We start from the raw sequence: 19108 nt of genomic DNA, 5'->3' as shown, positions 1-19108 counted from the left end.
TATATTAGCTGGTTTACAGAAAAAAAGTTTCACTGATACATTTGAATCCTGCACAGCATTATATGATTTTGGTCACACTTTAGTTTAGAGACCAATTCTCACTATAAACGTTTGCCTCAATAAAATCCTAATCTGCTTTATATTAATAGTTAGTGTGATAGTTGTTAAGTATGAGGATTAAGGGATCTAAAATATGGTCATGCAGAATAAGGCATTAATCTGTGCTTTATAAGCACTAAAAAAGCCAATATGCTATTAATATGCATTCTATAAGCAACTAGTGAGAATTGGACTATAAAGTGTTACCATGCTTTTTAGTAGCAACACACACACACACACACACACACACACACAAATCTTATCTTTCCTATCTTTTAAACTATTTTATATATAATTAGGTATACTAATATAATATTATGTATATTAAGATAAAAAATATTATCAAGAATGACTATTTACTTTTTTTTTTTTTGGTGCATGTTCCAGAATTTATTGTTAAGGATTCATCAGCACACATAATTCCAAAGCAGTGATACGATAAATATTTTATAACTTGTTCTTCATCTGAAATGACTTCCAAAATTCTATGTAGGCAAAGTTTAAACAAACTCTCATTCAGTCTGGCTGTATTCTGGCCTACTTTTCACGATCCTATCGATTCCCATGCTACTATCCTGCTTCACTGAGAAATACATCATGGAAGTAAAATGAGTTGTGAACAACAATTAACCCTGACTTTAAAAGGCTTTGATTATGCCCCTCTAAATGGCTTCAGCGTACTTTTATTAGTAGCTTTTAGTGTAGCTAAAAACCTTTGCTAAAGTGTAGCTTGCCTGTAGCCACGATTGTTTTGACAACCTACAATTTCAAAGGAGCATCCCCAGCAGGGTCCCAGAGTGTACTGTAGGTTTTTCAGAATCAGACAAACAAGAGCCTGCACTCACGTGGACTCATTAACTCATAATCCTCTCTGGAAATCCCAGCATGCTTTATAGCTATATAAAACTGCATGGTAACACATACAGGCATTAAACGAATCACTCCTCACAGGATGTGAGGCCTCAGACGGCTGTTTACACACCATGAAAAACCCTATAGAGCTGCCAAACTTTGCTCTGACTAATTAAAGCCCTGCTTCAACACAGAAGAAGATCTCAGCGGCCAGCTTATTACAATAATCACCATTTCCATCAGTCTAGCAAATAAATGCTGATCTGCAAAGCAGGAACATCAAACACTCCTTCTCACTCACACACGTGAAAATATAACGATATTTTAGAGGATAAAAACTCATCACCTGCTTGGTGCTTCAGTACTTTGGCAGGAATGATTAGAGGTGTTTGCAAAGGGAAGCATACTGTGTGTATGATTAGAGATTCGAACAAACCCCTAAGTGTTAAACTTAAGTGTACTCATACAGCACTATATATATATAGATGCAGTTAAATGCTCATGGAAGAGTTTTTCTTTGCTTTGTTTTACTGTTTTTAATCAGGGATTTGGCAGTTGTGGTCAGAATTATTAGCCCTCCTTGGTACAGTAAATATGAACAAAGATGACTGTGAAAATAAATCTGCACTGTTTATCCTTTTGATCTTACATTCAAAAAATAAAAATAAAAAAACGCAAAAATCTCAACTTTCATTAAAATAAAACAACTGAAATTGGGGGAAAAATATACTTTTTTTCCAGTACACATTGGCCACAATTCTAAGCATTATGTATAAAATGTCTCTGAAGTATATTCATTCATATTTAAATTTTTTAGCACACCAGTATAACTATAAAGATGAAATTGTCCAGCCATGACTTCCAGTTTTACATGAATCTAAATATGAGGGAACACAAAGGCCAAATTCCCTTAATCGTCCAACAAAATGATTAAAACCAAAGAATATAGTTATGATGTGCCACATAAGATTGTTGAGCTTCAAAAAATAGAAAGTGGCTGTAAGAGTAGTAGTAGAATTTTTATTTAATGCCATGTCAGCTTCTAGGGATATTTTCATGGCAAAAACTCAATTACAAAAATGCAAATATCACATAAATACGATAAAAACCAAGCAAACAAACAAACACAGATTTTTTTTTTTTAATTAACATATGATACAAATTCTAAAACCTTTTCATGAAAAATCTTTCTAAATAAGACCTTAAGTGAACTAACTTCATAAAAGAGCTTTCTACTTGCATTAAAACCAGGACAGTCCAAAAGAATATGTTTAATAGAAAAGGGGGTCTTGCAGAACATGCTTAGAGTTGGGTCTTCACCTTTAAGCAAAAATGCATGAGTCAGTCTTGTATTGCATTGAAAGTTCCCGTTTCCCCCATCATGGCAATTAAGAATTTCCAATCAAGGAGAGACCCAAGCCATATACAGAGAGCAGAATATCACAGCGAAATCTTGATGGGCTCTGTTGACTTGGCCCGGCAAGCAACCACCCAAAACACACTAGCAACCATCTAGCAATGCACTAAAACACTCAGAGAACCCTTGTAACTGTGTAGAAACATGCTAAAAATACTCAGAACAACCTATAAACTGCATAGCAATGTACTAAAAACAATGCAGATCACCTCAGAAACCACATATGAATGCTCTGGCAACCATCCACAACCTCAGGGTTAAATGAAATATGGAAAATTAAAAATCGTACTTGTTAATGTGCGTCTCTATCTCCTGAACCTTAGGGCCCCAGAGGGGCGATCGGGGTCCCGTACTGTCAGGAGATGCAGGCGGTCCTTCCATTAGCCACTGGTCTCTGAGGGACTTCCTCTGTGAGAGAAACAGGGACAGGAGGAAGAGGTAATTAATGCGGCCGACACATTATTTAAAAACATTTCTTATCAGCAGTTCACACTAACAGCCAAACAAAGGCATTACAGCACACTGGTTTCAGGAGCTTAAAGCCCTATTCACACCAAAAGTTCATATTTGCCATAAAAACACACAAGGCTGAATTGAAAAAAATGCATTTGTATCTCTAAAATAGCCATGTCTATAATACCCACCACTGACTAGCAATAGCAGGGGGCATATTATGGTGGTTTGTTATGTGTGTAATATGAGCAACCAAAGACATGTAACAAACCATATTCTATCATTTAGGGTACATTTCACATCAGGAAAAAGGTCTAAAAACAATACGCTTTCTCAATAAAACAACAATTTGTTTCAGTTGATATATTTTAGAACTTATCTGTTGTTTGCCACACTTAATCATTAAACACAATTTTGATATTATAAAGTGAAGGATGCTTTCCCTGAAGGTAAGTTTTTCAACTATGTTACGGATAAACTGTATGGGTTGACTGGTAACAGTTGACAATTTAAACATTTTGACTCATAATATGATACATATAGCCTATATTTTCTTGCCTGGCCAACCAAATGTTATTTCCGTGATCAGGTTAATGTGTATTTGAAGATCAAATCATGCAAGTGTCATATGTTTATTGTTTTTGTCCATGGTACAAATTGTCGAGTACAAAAAAAGTCAAGTTGTTTGATATGTTCTACTTCAACATCCTGTTTCAGCAGGAGACAATACAAAGAAAAGAGAAAAGTGTTCGTCTATCCATTTCATGGGGTCTTTAAATTAAGAAAATGCACTTGAAGTGAATAAATCTGCTGCAAAACATCCTTTAAACAATTTAGAGAAAGTCTAAAATTAAATTTCCTGCTGAGCGTAATGTACTTTCACTCCTCTGCTAATTCCACCTCCAACAGCAAAAACAAGTAATAACACATTTCTGAAATGTTATATCAGGACCATCTAGAGTGTATTTTATTAGTAAGAAAACACGGCTGTGTCTTTTCTGTCATGTAGATTGACGGGGAACTCCATAACGTGCACAAAAGTGCAGCCACCAGCTGCCACACAGGAAGTGATGCGCACCATGGAAACTGAAAATGTATGAGTAAGATAACACAAGACAACAGTGGCTGTGAGATAAAATTTTATCTACATGCATGATTTCATTATGATTATGAACCCCAAATACAAACCGTACAAACGCACATATTATGCCACTTATCATAAAGGTGTTTTTTTTGTCCAGTGGCCACTTTTATGTCCCAGTGATTGGTTTTAAGTAATACAGATTTCAAATACATTGTGATCACATTTAAACTTGTCACAATTCCTTAATTTAGTTTTTATACTATTCAATTGCCTTTTATGTAAAGATTTTATAGATATCCCTGACCCAGACTTTCAATCTTTAATATTTTAGAAGCTATGATAAACAGAGAAATAATCATAAGTCATACTGATATATATATACTCTGAACATTAAGGTTAGGTTTATGCATTACACTATGCTGTGATGATTTATATACACAGTTGAGTATTATTAGTGTATGTGAAATAACTAGTAGTGTGAGTGTGAAAAGTTTGTTTTAGGATATTTTTTTTCCCCCAAGGACAAAAGGGCCCATAGTTGTGAAACACATTGTAGACACATTGACACACAGTGTATGACAAATGTGTCAACAGAGTAGGAACACAAAGGAATAGGAAGAGGGAACGCCAATCTGGAAGTTTTATGCAAACAATAGGGGAAGAGAGAGAGAGTGAGAGAGAGAATGTACACACACACAAACACGTCAGAGAAAAGCATGAAATCTTCCAGGATAACATTTCAATTCTCAAGAAGGGTGTGTGTGTGTGTGTGTGTGTGTGTGTGTGTGTGTGTGTATTTTACATGTGGCACTGGTGTCTGTGTGAATTTGTGTGTGTGTGCGTGTGTGTGTGTGTGTGTGTGTGTGTTTTACATGTGGCACTGGTATTTGTGTGTGTATGTGTGTGCATAAAGGCCTACATTTGTGAAATTCCACTCCATGACAAGCCTACTTAACACAAAGTGACCTGATGTGTCCCGCTGCAAAACAGGGTCACAGGTCATGCAGGCAAGTGTGTGCGTGTGAGGTCACACCTTCAGCTGCTGAAGTCTCAGTCTCTCATCCTCAATCTCTCTCTTGGCCCGCTCCTGTTCCTCCTGGATCCGCCGTTTCTCCTGAAAGCAGAAAATATCACAGCCGTATCACATATCAATATCACAGTATCACAGGCCTTTTCAGAATGTTCACACAACTTAACATGTTCCCTCCACGTACTTTGCTTTAATGTAGCTTCCAGCTGGCTTGATACTTCAAATCTCAACTTCTTCTGTACTCTTCAGTCTCTCACATTGACAGATAAAGTCTTCAACACTGATAATATTTGATATTAGAATGATTTCTGAAGGATCATGAGACACTGAAGACTGGAGTAATGGCCGCTGAAAATTCAGCTTTGCCATCACAGGAATAAATTACATTTTAAAATATATTAAAATGGTTATTTTAAATTGTAATAATATTTTAATGTAATTAAAAATATCTCAGTGTAATAATTTCAATGTTACTGTATTTTGATCAAATAAATCAAACTACTTTTTTCAAAACCATTAAAAAGTCTTGACCACCCCAAACATTTAAATGGTAGAAAATCACCACATTTTTAAATTATTTTTTAATAACCAAAACGTTTTGGTTACATTTTGTTACACAGCCATGAAACAGAAACAAAATATGTCATGCCTCTTATTCTAATGATAAAGAATCTCCCAAACAGTGTATAGTATATGTAATTTTAATATGCAATAAAAAAAATGTGTGCATGTCTGCAGAAAAGTATCATCTCTCCACCTGGATTGTATTTTTGAACCCACTGGTGTCCTCTGTGACCATAAGCTTTCCATGTTGGTGCTACGTAAGTTTAAATGGTGAATTTTGAACCCAAGTGTCATCATGACTTGAAATGAATACTAGACTGCATTCAGAGGACATGAATATTTTGTATGTCAGCAAGCAGGTGAGAGACTCTTGGGTAGAGCTTCATTGCTGTTATCTGGTGTAGTTTTACCTGGTCTGGACAGACTCCATCACTTAATAATTCAGAATGAGTCGTGAACACATCTAACACCGGTTTCCATCCCTGTGTGTGTGTTTGTGGGAGAAATGCTATACACTTTTAAAAATAAAAGTTCCTTATTGGCATCTACGGATCCATGAAGAACCTTTAACATCAGTGGAACCTTTCTATTGTGCTAAAGGTTCTTTGTAATGGAAAAATAATATTTAAATGATTAAATTGTCCTTCACACTAAAAACATGTTTCTTTTAAGAACTGTTGACTGAAAGGTTCTTTGGATAACCCAAAATTCTTCTATAGGATTGCTGTCAAAGCCCCTTTTGAAACCTCTACTTTCATGAGAGTACTGCTAAGTCTATTTGTTCTCATGCATGCTTCTATTTAAAGCACAATTTATAATGGCTACCTCTGGAAGTCCTAAGGTACAGCAGCAGATTCTAATATGATGGATGTCTCTATATGTTTCCATGTGACATTATTTGCAGGGCTTAAGCTGCACTGTCATTTAAATGGTAAATTAATCCACTGCATGCTCTTGACAGGTTCGGCTTGTCTTAAAATGATATATTAAATACAAACATAGCTTCTGTGGGACGTACCGCTATAGCCTTCAGTCGCTGCTGGTACTTCTCTGCTTCATGTTCCATCCTGGACCTGGAATATAAGAGACTGCATAATTTATCCCAGCATTTTTAAGTTTATTTGAAAACAATTGTAATTTTGTTTTAAAAACCCAGTTACATAGAGATATAAACCTTGCACGAGCTGTTTAAAATAACTAATTAGTTTTATATATCCATCATACAAAGTTGATTATAGTGGAACAAAAGGGATTTGTGGAAATTATTATCATTTTTAAGAAATCTGCCCTTTAATTCAATTTTATGCAATTTTATAAAAGTTGCAGTAAAAACACATTTATAATTTTACAAATGACTTGCGATTTCATGAATGCTGTATAGCAATGACAGCTGTGAAGACTTTTTGCATACTAGGAGTCAATGTTGATATTGAGGTGAAATTTCATCTTGCTCTTTGTTATTGGCTTGTAACACTTCTCATAAAGTGCTTTCACAGAACAGCTTATTGTGTATTATGGATAGATGAGTCTAAGTTTCCCTTTCTAAGCATGTACCAGCAAATCTTTGTTCTTTTGCTCATTTTAACACTTTCTGGTAAGTGTGAGATTTCTTGTTTTGAACTGTTCTGATGACGCTGGAGTTTAGTGTGTACTTCTCAGTGAAGCTATTACTGTAGCTGACTCTGATATATCCTTGTCTTGTTGACGCCCACTTTTTTCTCTCTATTCGGTTTAGATCCTGTTTTTTTTCTTTCAAGATAGTAGTGCATGAAATAAAACAACAATGTATTTGCATGGGAAAAAATCGGCCATTTCTTAAACATGTTTCTACTGCACAAAATCCAATTTTGCCAGCAGTAAATTAACCCTTTAACTGACTTTTTGCATTTGCATTTATACCAGTTCATGCATTTCCTAGAAATCAAATGCATATATTTTATATATATTTTATATTGACTGAGCAAATATGGAAAGTTTTCAGTAAGATATTTCATCATCCTCAACCCTGTCTTAAAGGCCTGAGGTGCTAACGGAGAACACGATTCAACACAAGAATTTCACTTTCAGCTCTCAGTGCTGAGTACAGATGCTGTGTGTTCCCTTCAGGTCACGTTAGACTCGGCATACATGAACACACACAGATCAAGCCGTTTGATCCTTGTTGATGTTCGTACCTTGAACACCCTGCAGGAGAGAGTCTGTTTCTTGGGGACGGAAAAAATATGGGTGTGTATAATAAATATATGGAAGTGCAAATCCTAAACAGAATAAACCAACCTTTGTTTGAGTTTGTCCCAATGAATACAGCCGGAACAGTAAATACAGGAAGATTAAAAACGCTTCTCTTTTCTTTCTGACTGGCTGGCTTGTTGCGGAGCTTGTTTTTTTTACATGGTTGTGGAGACCCCTGGGTTTTTATGGCAAGGAATCACAGGACTTATAAAGTCTATGTCAAATGAGGCCTTGACTGTGACAAAGAACCTTCCGTCTCTCATGCACTTTGCGAGTGGGAAGAGATAGGCTTTTACCAAGAATGAAAGTGTTTACTCATCTTCTTCCCCAAGGCTGATGGGTAACTTCCAAACTGCTGCGAGGGGAACAGGCTGTCTCATCAGAGTTCTGGAGGCAAACTTTGCTGAGAATAGCACAGAGGAATAAACAAAAACGAGCCTTTGATGATTCACTCTCTTCAGGTCTCAACAGAATGTTCAATGCTAATTAAAATGTGGAGCTATGCGTATCCGTCAGGCACAAATAAAAAGAAGACAAAAAGAGTCAAATAAATAAATAAATGTAACAGAAAAGGTGAGAAACAATGGGCTTCTCTGCTTTCTCATTCACACCTGTTATCAGGTGTGTCCACCCAAGCTGTTGCTATGGCAATGGGCCACCATCTAAAAAAAAATACTAATAAAATCAGTATCCTTAAAACAAAACACATTGAACTGAGAGCAAATTTGCATAAGATATTATTAGACTATCTTGAATTATTGTCTTACCCCAGTGGCAAACAGATAATGTTTAAAGCATAAACCTCACAAGATTTTGTTTTATATTTATATTAATAGGGGAAAAAAACTGGATAAGATACATTCTCTGAAAACAAGTCTTAATATCTTAGGGGCTGTTTACACGACACCATTTTCAACTAAAAACAGAAAACTTTTTATACTAACTTTTTATACTTAATTTACACAACAAGTGCAATTTGGGAACCTAAAAACACAAACTTGTGTTTGTGAAAATTACACTATTGTTGCCTCTGTGTAAACTATCAAAATGATTATTTGTGAAATTGGTGATGTCATGTGCATGAGTATTACGTGTTTGTGAAGTGTTTCTTTACAAAGTGACATCCCCAACTACTTGCCTGGCATGTATAATACAGCATTTTTAGTCATTTTCATGGAACAGTGTGAGTGGGGATCGTTTTGACAATGTTGTCAAAATTAAAATCAAAGCACATTTTTTTTTAGCAAATATATCCTGTTTTAAGAATGTTTATTTACAAACAAGAATATAAATAGTGATTAAAAAATAATTGTTTGCACTGTGAAGGCTAGAACAAAAATGCATTTTTTCAGCATGTTTATAACATAATTTTTATTATTTTGTAGTTTTCATATTACTTTTGTTTTATAGGGTGACTTTAAACATAAACACAGTAATGTTTATTAATGTGCACTGTCCCTGCAAAACACTAATAAATAAAAAATAATAATTTTAGAGTTAAAATGTGTTTAAAACGAGGTAAAACAAGTGGGGAAAAACTGTGAGTGCAGTAAGAGAAAATCTACTTAAAAATGCACTCTATAAAATTCTTAACAATTCTTAACATCTCATGAAGAGTTGCTTCTCGAAAAATGTATCTTGTTTTAAAGATTTTTACTGGAAATCAAGTAACAAAATAAAACAAAAACAACAAAAGACTAATTAAGGAGTCATTTTTGCTGTGCGTGGGTGTGCAAAAACTACTAACTAGAAACTCATGACTGTAGACTTTAAATGAAGTCATGCCGCAGAGCACTTGTAAATACAGCACTGAGCAGAGATTACATGGTTTTAGGTCAAATATGTGTGCTGGGGCCAGTCAGTCTGAATGTATATTTACCCTCCTGGAGACCAGGCGTGAGTGACTGACATACCTCACTGGAAACCATGAGAGATGAATTGAGCCTCAGGGGGAAGGGGATCATGGAAACCCAGATATAACACTCCATCACTTTCAGATGCACACACACACAAACCTTTCACCACTAATATTCACAATTTTTAACCGTTTACATGATGGAAGGCTGCAAATGTAGCAGAAAATATAATAATGGGTCTTTCATCATAGCCTTACTGTCGTAATCTACACTACCCATCCTTTAATTCATGCACATTCATGAGAAACCGCACTAAACCCTGAGGAAACAAACGAGTCAGCATCGTCTCTGTGTATTTTCTCTAAATAATCTCCCATTCTCAAGTCTGGCTCAATGTCAGCTTCACATATTAGAAAGAAGTTGTTGAGAAATTAACAAAGCTTTAATATAGATCCTTACTACCACAATCACTCACACTCCCACATGTTTCCCGGGGCAGTGCTGTGCAGTTGCTAAGGTGTCGAGAGTGGTTGTGAGCTCATTACTATGTGGTTGCTAGGGTATTTTGGATGATTGTAAGATGGTTTGACTTGCTAGTCAAAACAGCCCTCCCACAAGTCTCTCTGATATTCTGGTCTCTGGATATGACTCAGGTCTCAGTGTCAGTCTATTTATATTTAATTTTTATTATTGGCCAAAAATCCTTAAGGAATATTCTAGGTTCAGTACAAATAAAGCAAATGAACAGCATTTGTGAAAATGTTGATTAATACAAAAAATAATTTGATAATTCATCATTCAACTTAATTTAATATCTCTACACCTAAAACAACAGCAAGAATTGGACAGGACAATGTTAAATACTCATTTTACACTGTTTAAAAAAACAAAAACAAAAAAACACAGAAATGGAAAATGTACTGGTATTTTATGGGGATTTCTGTTCACCCTAAAACATAATGCAATGAAATGCAAAATTAAAAATACAGGTACATCACATGTAAAATATAAATATGGAAAATACCTAATACAGTATATTGTTCCCTATTTTTATGTTTGTTTGTTTAGGAAAGTGTAGGAAAGTATAGTGACAAAACGTAGACAATATGTGTTAAGAAACCTCACAAACTTTTCTGTGTAAAGACATATACTTTACACCATGAACCCTAACTTTAACAAATTTAAAAATTATTTAATTGAAATAATATACTGTTGAAATAAAGCTGTTATAAAATATTATAAAATTACATGCTTCACATATCTGCTTTTTAAATTGGCCCCATTCACTTCCATTATAAATGTGTCACCATACCTTGATTTTTACTGATTTTAAAACATAATATTATGGTCAGAATTGTATAAAAATCCCAAACCCTAAGTGTTTTGTATTGAGCAACAGAAAGAGGGATGCTTACTTTAGCAAACAAACATAAACTAAATACTCAATCCTCCTAGAGCTGAAATAGCTTTAGTTTAACTGCGGATCATTTGTCTATTTTCTGCCTGGGTAACTTCTTTATTCATGATGCATTACTAAATGTACAGAAATCAAGCTAATAACTTGGGTCATCAGTGAGCGGAGAATGATAAATGTGACAATCCAAACAGCAAGTATAGAGCAGCCACCGCCGCCAAGCGTGTGCCCCTAGCGCAGTGCAACACGCTTCCCCACACCACCCTGCACACTTTCTGCTCTCATACTCTTCATTTTCATAAAGCGGTGTGATTTTGCCTGATTTTAGCCCCAGATGACTGAGTAGATATCCTCCACAGCTGTGCTACGACCCAGTGCTTGGCTGAGTGAGCAGTCAGCCATGACTGCACTCTGTTGCGATGAGCAGTGTTGCTTTATGAGTGCTTATCGATATTGCTGGGAATGGTCTGGTAGCCTTAGCAACAGTGGAGTGTAAAAATATGATTGTTTACTGCTGACCTGCACTTCAAGACTATTCAAGCTGTTGACCAATGTATTTTAATATTTCATAAGATAACTCTCTTCTCAAAATAGGCTCATTGGAAAAAAATGTGCCTCTACCTACTTTACTGTAAAAGATAGTATGTTCGCAAATACAAGGGATTTGTTCTGGTAACAGAAGTTTCCAGTACACAGAGACAACAACAACAGTCCTGATAATCAGTGCTCTGTAACGCCAGCCAGTCGGGTAAGAGTTAGTGCATGCTAGTGCATGCCATGGCCAGTTGCATTTCTACTGTCGCTTCCGGGGATTGATTGCGCCTTGTCGGGGCTTCCTTGGGGCTAAAGGCCAGGGATTTTTGGCCCGCCGAATACATTGGGCCAAAGCAGGCCAACTGGGTTCAGAAGAGTGGTCATGAACAAAGGCAGAGTTTAGGCTATCTGAGTTAGGAGACGGTCGGCACCGCTGCTCACTTGCCATGTTTTCATATCAAGCTACCAGCTAGCATCAACATTTAAAAAAAAAAATTAATTAAAAAAATTACGGCAAAACTCACTTCAGACACCAGTGAGTGTCTGAAATAACTTACGATTACGACCAGATGAAACTCCTGATTCTGCATAATGATCCACTCTGAACAGCAGGATTTCCGTGAAACACAGAGCAGCAGAGTTTGAAAGTCCTTATTTATTATATACGTTTTGTTGGGTAGAGAGCGGAGATTCGCCAGATCGATTCTAGGCAGCGCTGTTCTAAAGCCACGCTGTCTGAGCTTGATGAGCACGCCGGCTCACTTTCCATGATTATGCGTCTTAAACCGCTTGAACAGCACCACTGCTCCCCCAACTACAATGTTCAGCAAAACATCAGAGTAATCAAAAACTGTCAAGAAAAAAACTAACAAAAACATTAAAACAACTGGAAAGGCATCCATACACAGCGCCAACTTGAAGGAACTTTTTATAGGTAAACAAAGTCTAATTTTTTATGCAGTTCCATGTATATATATATATATATATATATATATTTATTTATATATATATATATATATATATATATATATATATATATATATATATGCCAGTGGAGTGCCATTCAAAGGGAGAACAAGATTATTCTTCTGACCCCATTGGCAGACATTTGTTCTTTTTTGTATAAACTTCATTTTGTTCAGTTTCAAATGTCATATCTTTATTTTGACACAAAATCTGTCACAACACTCAATAAAATGACTGAAAGTCTTCTAAACTGTTATGGTTGCATCAGCAAATGCACTTTATCTCATGTTTGCTAGTGTACATTGTATGTTCAAATGCAATAGAGCTTTAACCATTTAGCGCTACTGGTGAACAATTCATTTAATGCATTTTATTCATTTGAACTGCAGTGATATGTACAATGTAATGAAATGCCAGATTTATATTCATCTGTTTCAGTTTAAAATGTCCACTGAGTACCGTTAAAAGCGTGTCGCAAAACATGCAAGAAGCAACATAATATAATTTTGCCAAAATGTCACAGGCATATTTTTATAGTAAGCTTGGGTTGTTATCTGAACTTTTTATTTACATAGCAATTTGTTAAAAAGCAGCTATCACACTGCTAGTGTTAACTAACATGTTGAAAAGATGCCTAGCAGGAATTCTGAAAGCTGTATTAAAGCTCACAAACCAATAAGAAATCTGTCAACAGGGCACCTGGAGCAGGGCACGCAGCCCTCCGCGGGGAGAGGAAACAGATCTGTGTTCAACTAGCCTTGAATGTGGACGGATAAAACGGCAACAGGAAGCTGCATTGATGCGATTGCTGAGTGTTTGTAGTCTTGACCTGACTGCGTGTTCATTTCCCACATTTGTGCATGCAGAGAATTTCAAACACAGCATTAGCCACCGGCGGCTTAATACAAGCAGTCTACTGTACTAAACACTTCCAAACAATAACAACATTTCCAGATATCTCTGTGATAAATGCTAATTTTTTCTCCAACCTAGAGGTCAAATCCTGCTGGTACTGACTGTACTTCTAAACTCATCTGGACTTCACGGAGTTCATGACATCTAGTTTAACAAAGTCTCTCTTTCAAAACTTATGCTTTGCTGTCAACAGCATCTAAACACCTGAGCTTGTTTAATTGTTTATCTGTTTACACTTAATGTTACTTCTTACTGTCTTTTCACTAGGCTATGTACTGTACTTCAAATACACTTTTGCTGCTGTACATTTCCAGAAAGTATACATGTATTTGATTATTTGAGTGCACTTCAAACATGACAGGCTTGTTTGCAATCTGTCTTTCAACATGACGTGCTAATGCTACGTCATGGCTTGTCTATGACAGACATCTATCTCCTTCTTGCAAAGTTGACATGCTCTACATTAGCATGACATCAGTATACTGTTGTTGATAGCCTGTTCCCTGCATGTCATTCCTTACACCCCACATTTAGGTAGATGTTGAATTATCTAACCTGATTCTTGATAACACAGGCATATTTATCAGATTTTTCTTGGAGTGAAGAACAAAGCTTTTGAGTTAAACTGAGAGACACAGTTAAAAAAAAAATGCTGCTTATTGTATCACATAATCCATATGGTCTAGCTTGAATTTCTTTTTTCTTGTTTTGTGCGTCAGCAAAATCAAAGCTCTTTGTGGAGGCTTCACAAAACAGTCTAGGAGTCCAACGGACTGCCATTTATTACAGTCAATGTCTTGTGACCTAAATGAGGCAGAGATTATACAGTTTATACAATAGCGGCAATGTGTTGCATCTGTATAAATGCCCTGATTATGTAATGCAAAGCATGTTATAACAAGGATATATCTGCGGTTAAAACAGTGAATGTTTTTTCCGCATTTGAACAAAGCAGAATTCAAGCACTGTGGTTTTCAAATTTTTTGCTGCTAGCCTAAGAATGCATTGCATTTTTTTTACTATATTAACAATAAAAGAAAACTAAGAACACAAGACAAAGAAGCGGTTAACCATCTCGAGGAGTGTGCTACTTTTCAAGACTATCTCGAGTTTGTTTGGTTTATCAGCATTCATGTTTTAGCCACATATCTTAATGCAGTAACACTTTACAGTAAAGGTACATGAATAATCATGTACTAATACCTGAATTAATACTTTCTTAATCATGAACTCATGATTAGTGAAGATATGAGCTAATCATGCACCAATGAAGAGCTATCCTTAACCACAACTGGAGTTGTATGGATTCATTCATGAACAAATTAGCCTTAATTACATGTTAACACATGTTTAAAAGTTATTGGTTTAAGTTAGTTAAAAAAAAAAAAAAACATAAGGATGCAAGTTGTAATGACATTTTTATTTATTTATTTATTTATTTTTTGTTGAGAATTCTGTCATCATTTACTCATCCTCATGTTGTTGCAGACCTATATACATTTCTATCTTCTGTTGAACACAAAATAAGATATTTAGTAACCAAACAGTTGCTGCTAACCATCGACTTCCATAGTATTTTTTCCATACTGTGGAAGTCAGTGAGGACCATCTACTGTTTGTGTACCAACACTCTTCGTAACATCATCTTTAGTGTTCAAATGAAGAAAGAAACTCAACTTTGAAACAACTTGAGGGTGAGTAAACATTTAATTGAATTAAATTTTTTTGGCTGAACTATTCCTTTAAGGCCTTATACAGTATGGTGTTCTTTTTTGAATAAACATATGAAATTAACATATTAAATTATTAAACATTCATAACAGCGAGACATATTAAATTAGCTCTCCATTTTAAATTTGCTTGCAGTGGTTTGTGTCACTCTTTAGGCTGAGTAAGTTTCGACCTTTTTTGCATTTACTTCATCAGCAGAGCCCTGGTTCATATTTCTGACTTTATTACTTCTCTGGGGGCAGCTCTTCTACGAGCATCGATTCACTGCGGCTGTTTTCTGCAGTCTGACCCTGTTTCGATTCTCCTTAGGCCAGAGACACCAAAATAGTGTTTGTGGAATTTGACCGTAGTACTGCAGAACACAGTGCTTTTGTGTGTGTGAGTGCCTGTGTGTGTATAAGTATGTGTGTGTTCACTGGGGGGTATGAGAAGAATTTGAAATGTTTAGTGTGGTGGTTGTAACAACGCTGCCAGGTCTCGGTGAGTGATACTGCAGCATATGAAAACACAGGATTCTAATAAAGTCTGTGCGTGAATCCAAACAGAATATGAATGTGCGAATGTGTGTTAAAGTGACGATGTGTATGTCACAAATAGTGCAAGACAGCCCTGAGGGCAGATTCCAAAAGGTGATATCACATGGTATGATGACACCTGGAAACAACAGAAAACAATGTGACATTTTCTCACAGGTGCCATATGTACTGTACACCAAGTTCAGAAATGAATGGGGGCCTGGGGAAAAAATGCCATCAGAATGAACACAAATGAACCAAATTCCAGACAAGGGGGCAAAAAAGCTTCTGCACAATTAAACAAAATCTATTACTGCTGTGCTAATTAAAATGAAATGTGTTTTTAATTTCATGCACGCATGCATGTTATCTGTGCAGCACCATTTCTTACATGCTCACAGCAGCATGTCTGTGGATGTATTGGCAGTAGCAAGTCTCTGTACTTGCTCAGCAACTAGGACTGTCATGGTATAGAAATTTCCCTTGAAGTTATTTGGGGTGGCTCAATATCACAATATGCGATATTATTGTAGTATTTTTATTTGTATTTTTTTGCTTGCTATATAAATGACCTCATTGAGCTATTATTATATTCTGTATCATGGTATTACAATATTGCGGTTATCGTGACAGTGCTTTCTGCAACAGCAGCACATGCCGCCAAGACCAAACACATTCACAGTGCTATAAATATACTCAGGCTAAACTTTCCAACAGTTGACATTGCAGAAATAAGGTAACTATAAAAATTGTCCTTAGAAAAGTAAAAAAATACCACTGGAAATCAAATGCAGGGGGAAAACATTGCCCCTTAATAGAAAAGTTAATTTCTGACCCTGCTGTTAACTGTGCTCTGGTGCAACTTACAATTGCAAATTCAGTCTGAACTCATCAAAAAAGCACACATAGTAATCTCCATCACAAGCTGACTTCTTTTCGTTTGACCCTCCGGCCTGCAACTTCAGTCCAACCACTGGTGTAATAACATTTCTTAAACCTCTCTAGGGAGGACCAGGGGTTGCTGGTCGGCAGATAGCTGACTGTCTCTCTTTCTTGCTTGGGTGTTATTGAGCTGCACAGGGCTGCTCTGTCAGGTGTTCCTCTGTGCTAAACATCAGTTGCCCCATACAATAGAGTCTTTGTTCAGACAGGAACAAGTTCTTTACAACCTTCAAAGCTCTCCATCTGTAATATCCTCTGCATGGTTCCACACCCAGCCAAGACTCAATGGAACTCATAACGGCAATATCGCACCTTCATAAAAGCTCAAAAACACATTTTCAAACACTGTGGTGTTCAGCACCTCTACTAACCTTAAAATGGAATGCATGGAGGAGAAAGGAGGATGTGTGTCTATGCATTGCCTGCAGGACAAGCTCATGACCATGATCTATTGAGTAACCTGACAGTGTCATCAGACCAGCTGTTGTTTCTGATATTGTTTGCTTTAATGAGTTTGTTTGGTGAGAGTGTGTGATGGTATACCCTTAGACCTTCCTGATGCATATTGCACACAAAAATACCAAAGGATTTCTCAAGCTGTCTAACTTAGTTTTGCTGGCTTTGCACAATTTCAATGAGTCATGGTGTACAAGTTTCCATCAGTCAACCAGGAAACAAAGTTTGCCAAACAAAGGTTGCCAGGTTGGAACTTTTTTTATATGTCAGTCACAGTGCAAAAATTACATCTAAGTGAGTTTTAAGTAGATTTTTAAAATATTTGTAATTACAGATTTTTTAACTTGTTTATACTTAACACAAAAAAATGCCAGTACATATTTTTTTGTTTTGTTTTGTTAAATTTAATATAAAATTTAAATTTATGCATTTAGCAGACGCTTTTATCCAAAGCGACTTACAGTGCATTCAGGCTACCAATTTTTACCTATCATGTGTTCCCGGGGACTCAAACCCCCACCCTTGCGCTTGGCAACGCAATGCTCTACCACTTGAGCTACAGGAGCACTATATAAGTATTAAGGAATAAAGAAATCTTACCAGTGGAGTAAGACAACATATATATATAGGCCAGTCAGTGTGGTCCCAAACAACATTTGTTCTTATTGACTTTCATTTTAAGGAGAAACAACACATTTTTCCACAGAAGGAAAAAAAACATGTTTGGAACAACATTAAAGTAAGAAAATAATGTCCACATTTTCATTTTTTGGTGATATATCCCTTTAATATCTCATGCAGTATTGATTCACAAGTATGTTTACCTTGTTTCAAAGATTTTTATTTATTTTAACTGCAACAACAATACTAATACTGCTAACAAAAATACTCATTAAGGATTTGATTTTTGATGCAGTGGTGTCTGTTGGTAAAGATCCAAGACAGACAGTCAGAAGTCTGACTTTGTAAGACTACATGGATGTTGTCAAAAGTACCTAAAGATTTTTGGGTTCTTGCACAAGCACTAAAAAAGTTGAGTCAATAAGTCATACAGTGAGCTAATCATCAAGCTGGGATTCTCACCACTAAGTCTGTTGATTAGGGTGGCCCCTTATTTTTGGACTTTTGAAATCTTCAGCTCTCTCCCGCTCAGTCAACACCCCTTCATGAAAAATGGAAACAAACCAAATTAAGCTGAGATTGGACTGCGTTTGGGCTATGCTCAACAAAATTTTAATTCTGTCTTAATGACCATAAAAGCATGTAATTAATAATTATACAAGACCATTAATAAACGATTAAAAATGAGAACAAAGAACAGTGTTGTTAGACTGACATGTAGCGCTGTTGCCCTTCAGTCATCCCTAGTTCGAGTCCTGGCTCGCAGACCTTTCCCGATCCTGTCCCCCTCTCTCTCCCCCACTTCGCTTCTTGTCCACTTACTGTCCTATTACTGTTGTGCTCTGCATTTCAAAACTGAGATCTGATCTAGATATTTATGATGATCTGACAAGTCCTTCAACAACAGTACTCAGCCAGCAGCCATATCACCCTGCAGCCCAAGACTGGTTGCCCACTGAAGCGAAGCAGGTTCAGCCTAGTCAGTACCTGGATGGTGAAAACTAGGATGCTTCTGGAAGAGGTGTTAGTGAGGCCAGCAGGGGGTGCTCACCTTGCGGTCTGTGTGGGTCCTAATGCCCCAGTGTAGTGATGGGGACACTATACTGACAAAAAGCACCGTCTTTCGGATGAGACATTAAACCGAGGTCCTGACTCTCTGTGGTCATTAAAAATCCCAGGAAGTACTTCGAAAAAAGAGTAGGGGTGTAACCCCGGCATCCTGGCCAAATTCGCCCATTGGCCTTTGACCATCATAGCCTCCTAACAATCTCCATACACTGATTGGCTGGTGTGTGGTGGGCGTTCTGGCGCGATATGGCTGCTGTTGCATCATCCAGGTGGATGCTGCACACTGGTGGTGGTTGAGGAGATCACCCCCTTCTATGAAAAGCACTTTGAGTGCCTATAAAAGCTCTATATAATGTAAG

The 19108-nt window shown here is 36.6% G+C and overlaps 1 protein-coding gene across 2 annotated transcripts in view; it reads right to left on the bottom strand.

Moving 5' to 3' along the window:
• The window catches only part of LOC109092251 (paralemmin-3-like), a 39443-nt gene that overhangs the window by 7255 nt on the left and 13080 nt on the right, over positions 1 to 19108 (bottom strand). For both annotated transcript variants that reach the window (XM_042757750.1, XM_042757749.1), the window contains exons 2-4: positions 6518 to 6572; positions 4939 to 5019; positions 2658 to 2776 (exon numbers count right to left, since the gene is read on the bottom strand). In XM_042757750.1, coding sequence (XP_042613684.1) covers positions 2658 to 2776; positions 4939 to 5019; positions 6518 to 6565 — 248 coding nt within the window. In that variant the 5' untranslated portion in view covers positions 6566 to 6572. The remainder of the gene's footprint in view (positions 1 to 2657; positions 2777 to 4938; positions 5020 to 6517; positions 6573 to 19108) is intronic.

This window comes from Cyprinus carpio, chromosome A6, assembly GCF_018340385.1.
Source record: "Cyprinus carpio isolate SPL01 chromosome A6, ASM1834038v1, whole genome shotgun sequence".
NCBI lineage: Eukaryota > Metazoa > Chordata > Actinopteri > Cypriniformes > Cyprinidae > Cyprinus > Cyprinus carpio.
Note: the sequence above shows the minus strand (reverse complement) of the source record. Positions and strands in the feature narration are given on the sequence as shown.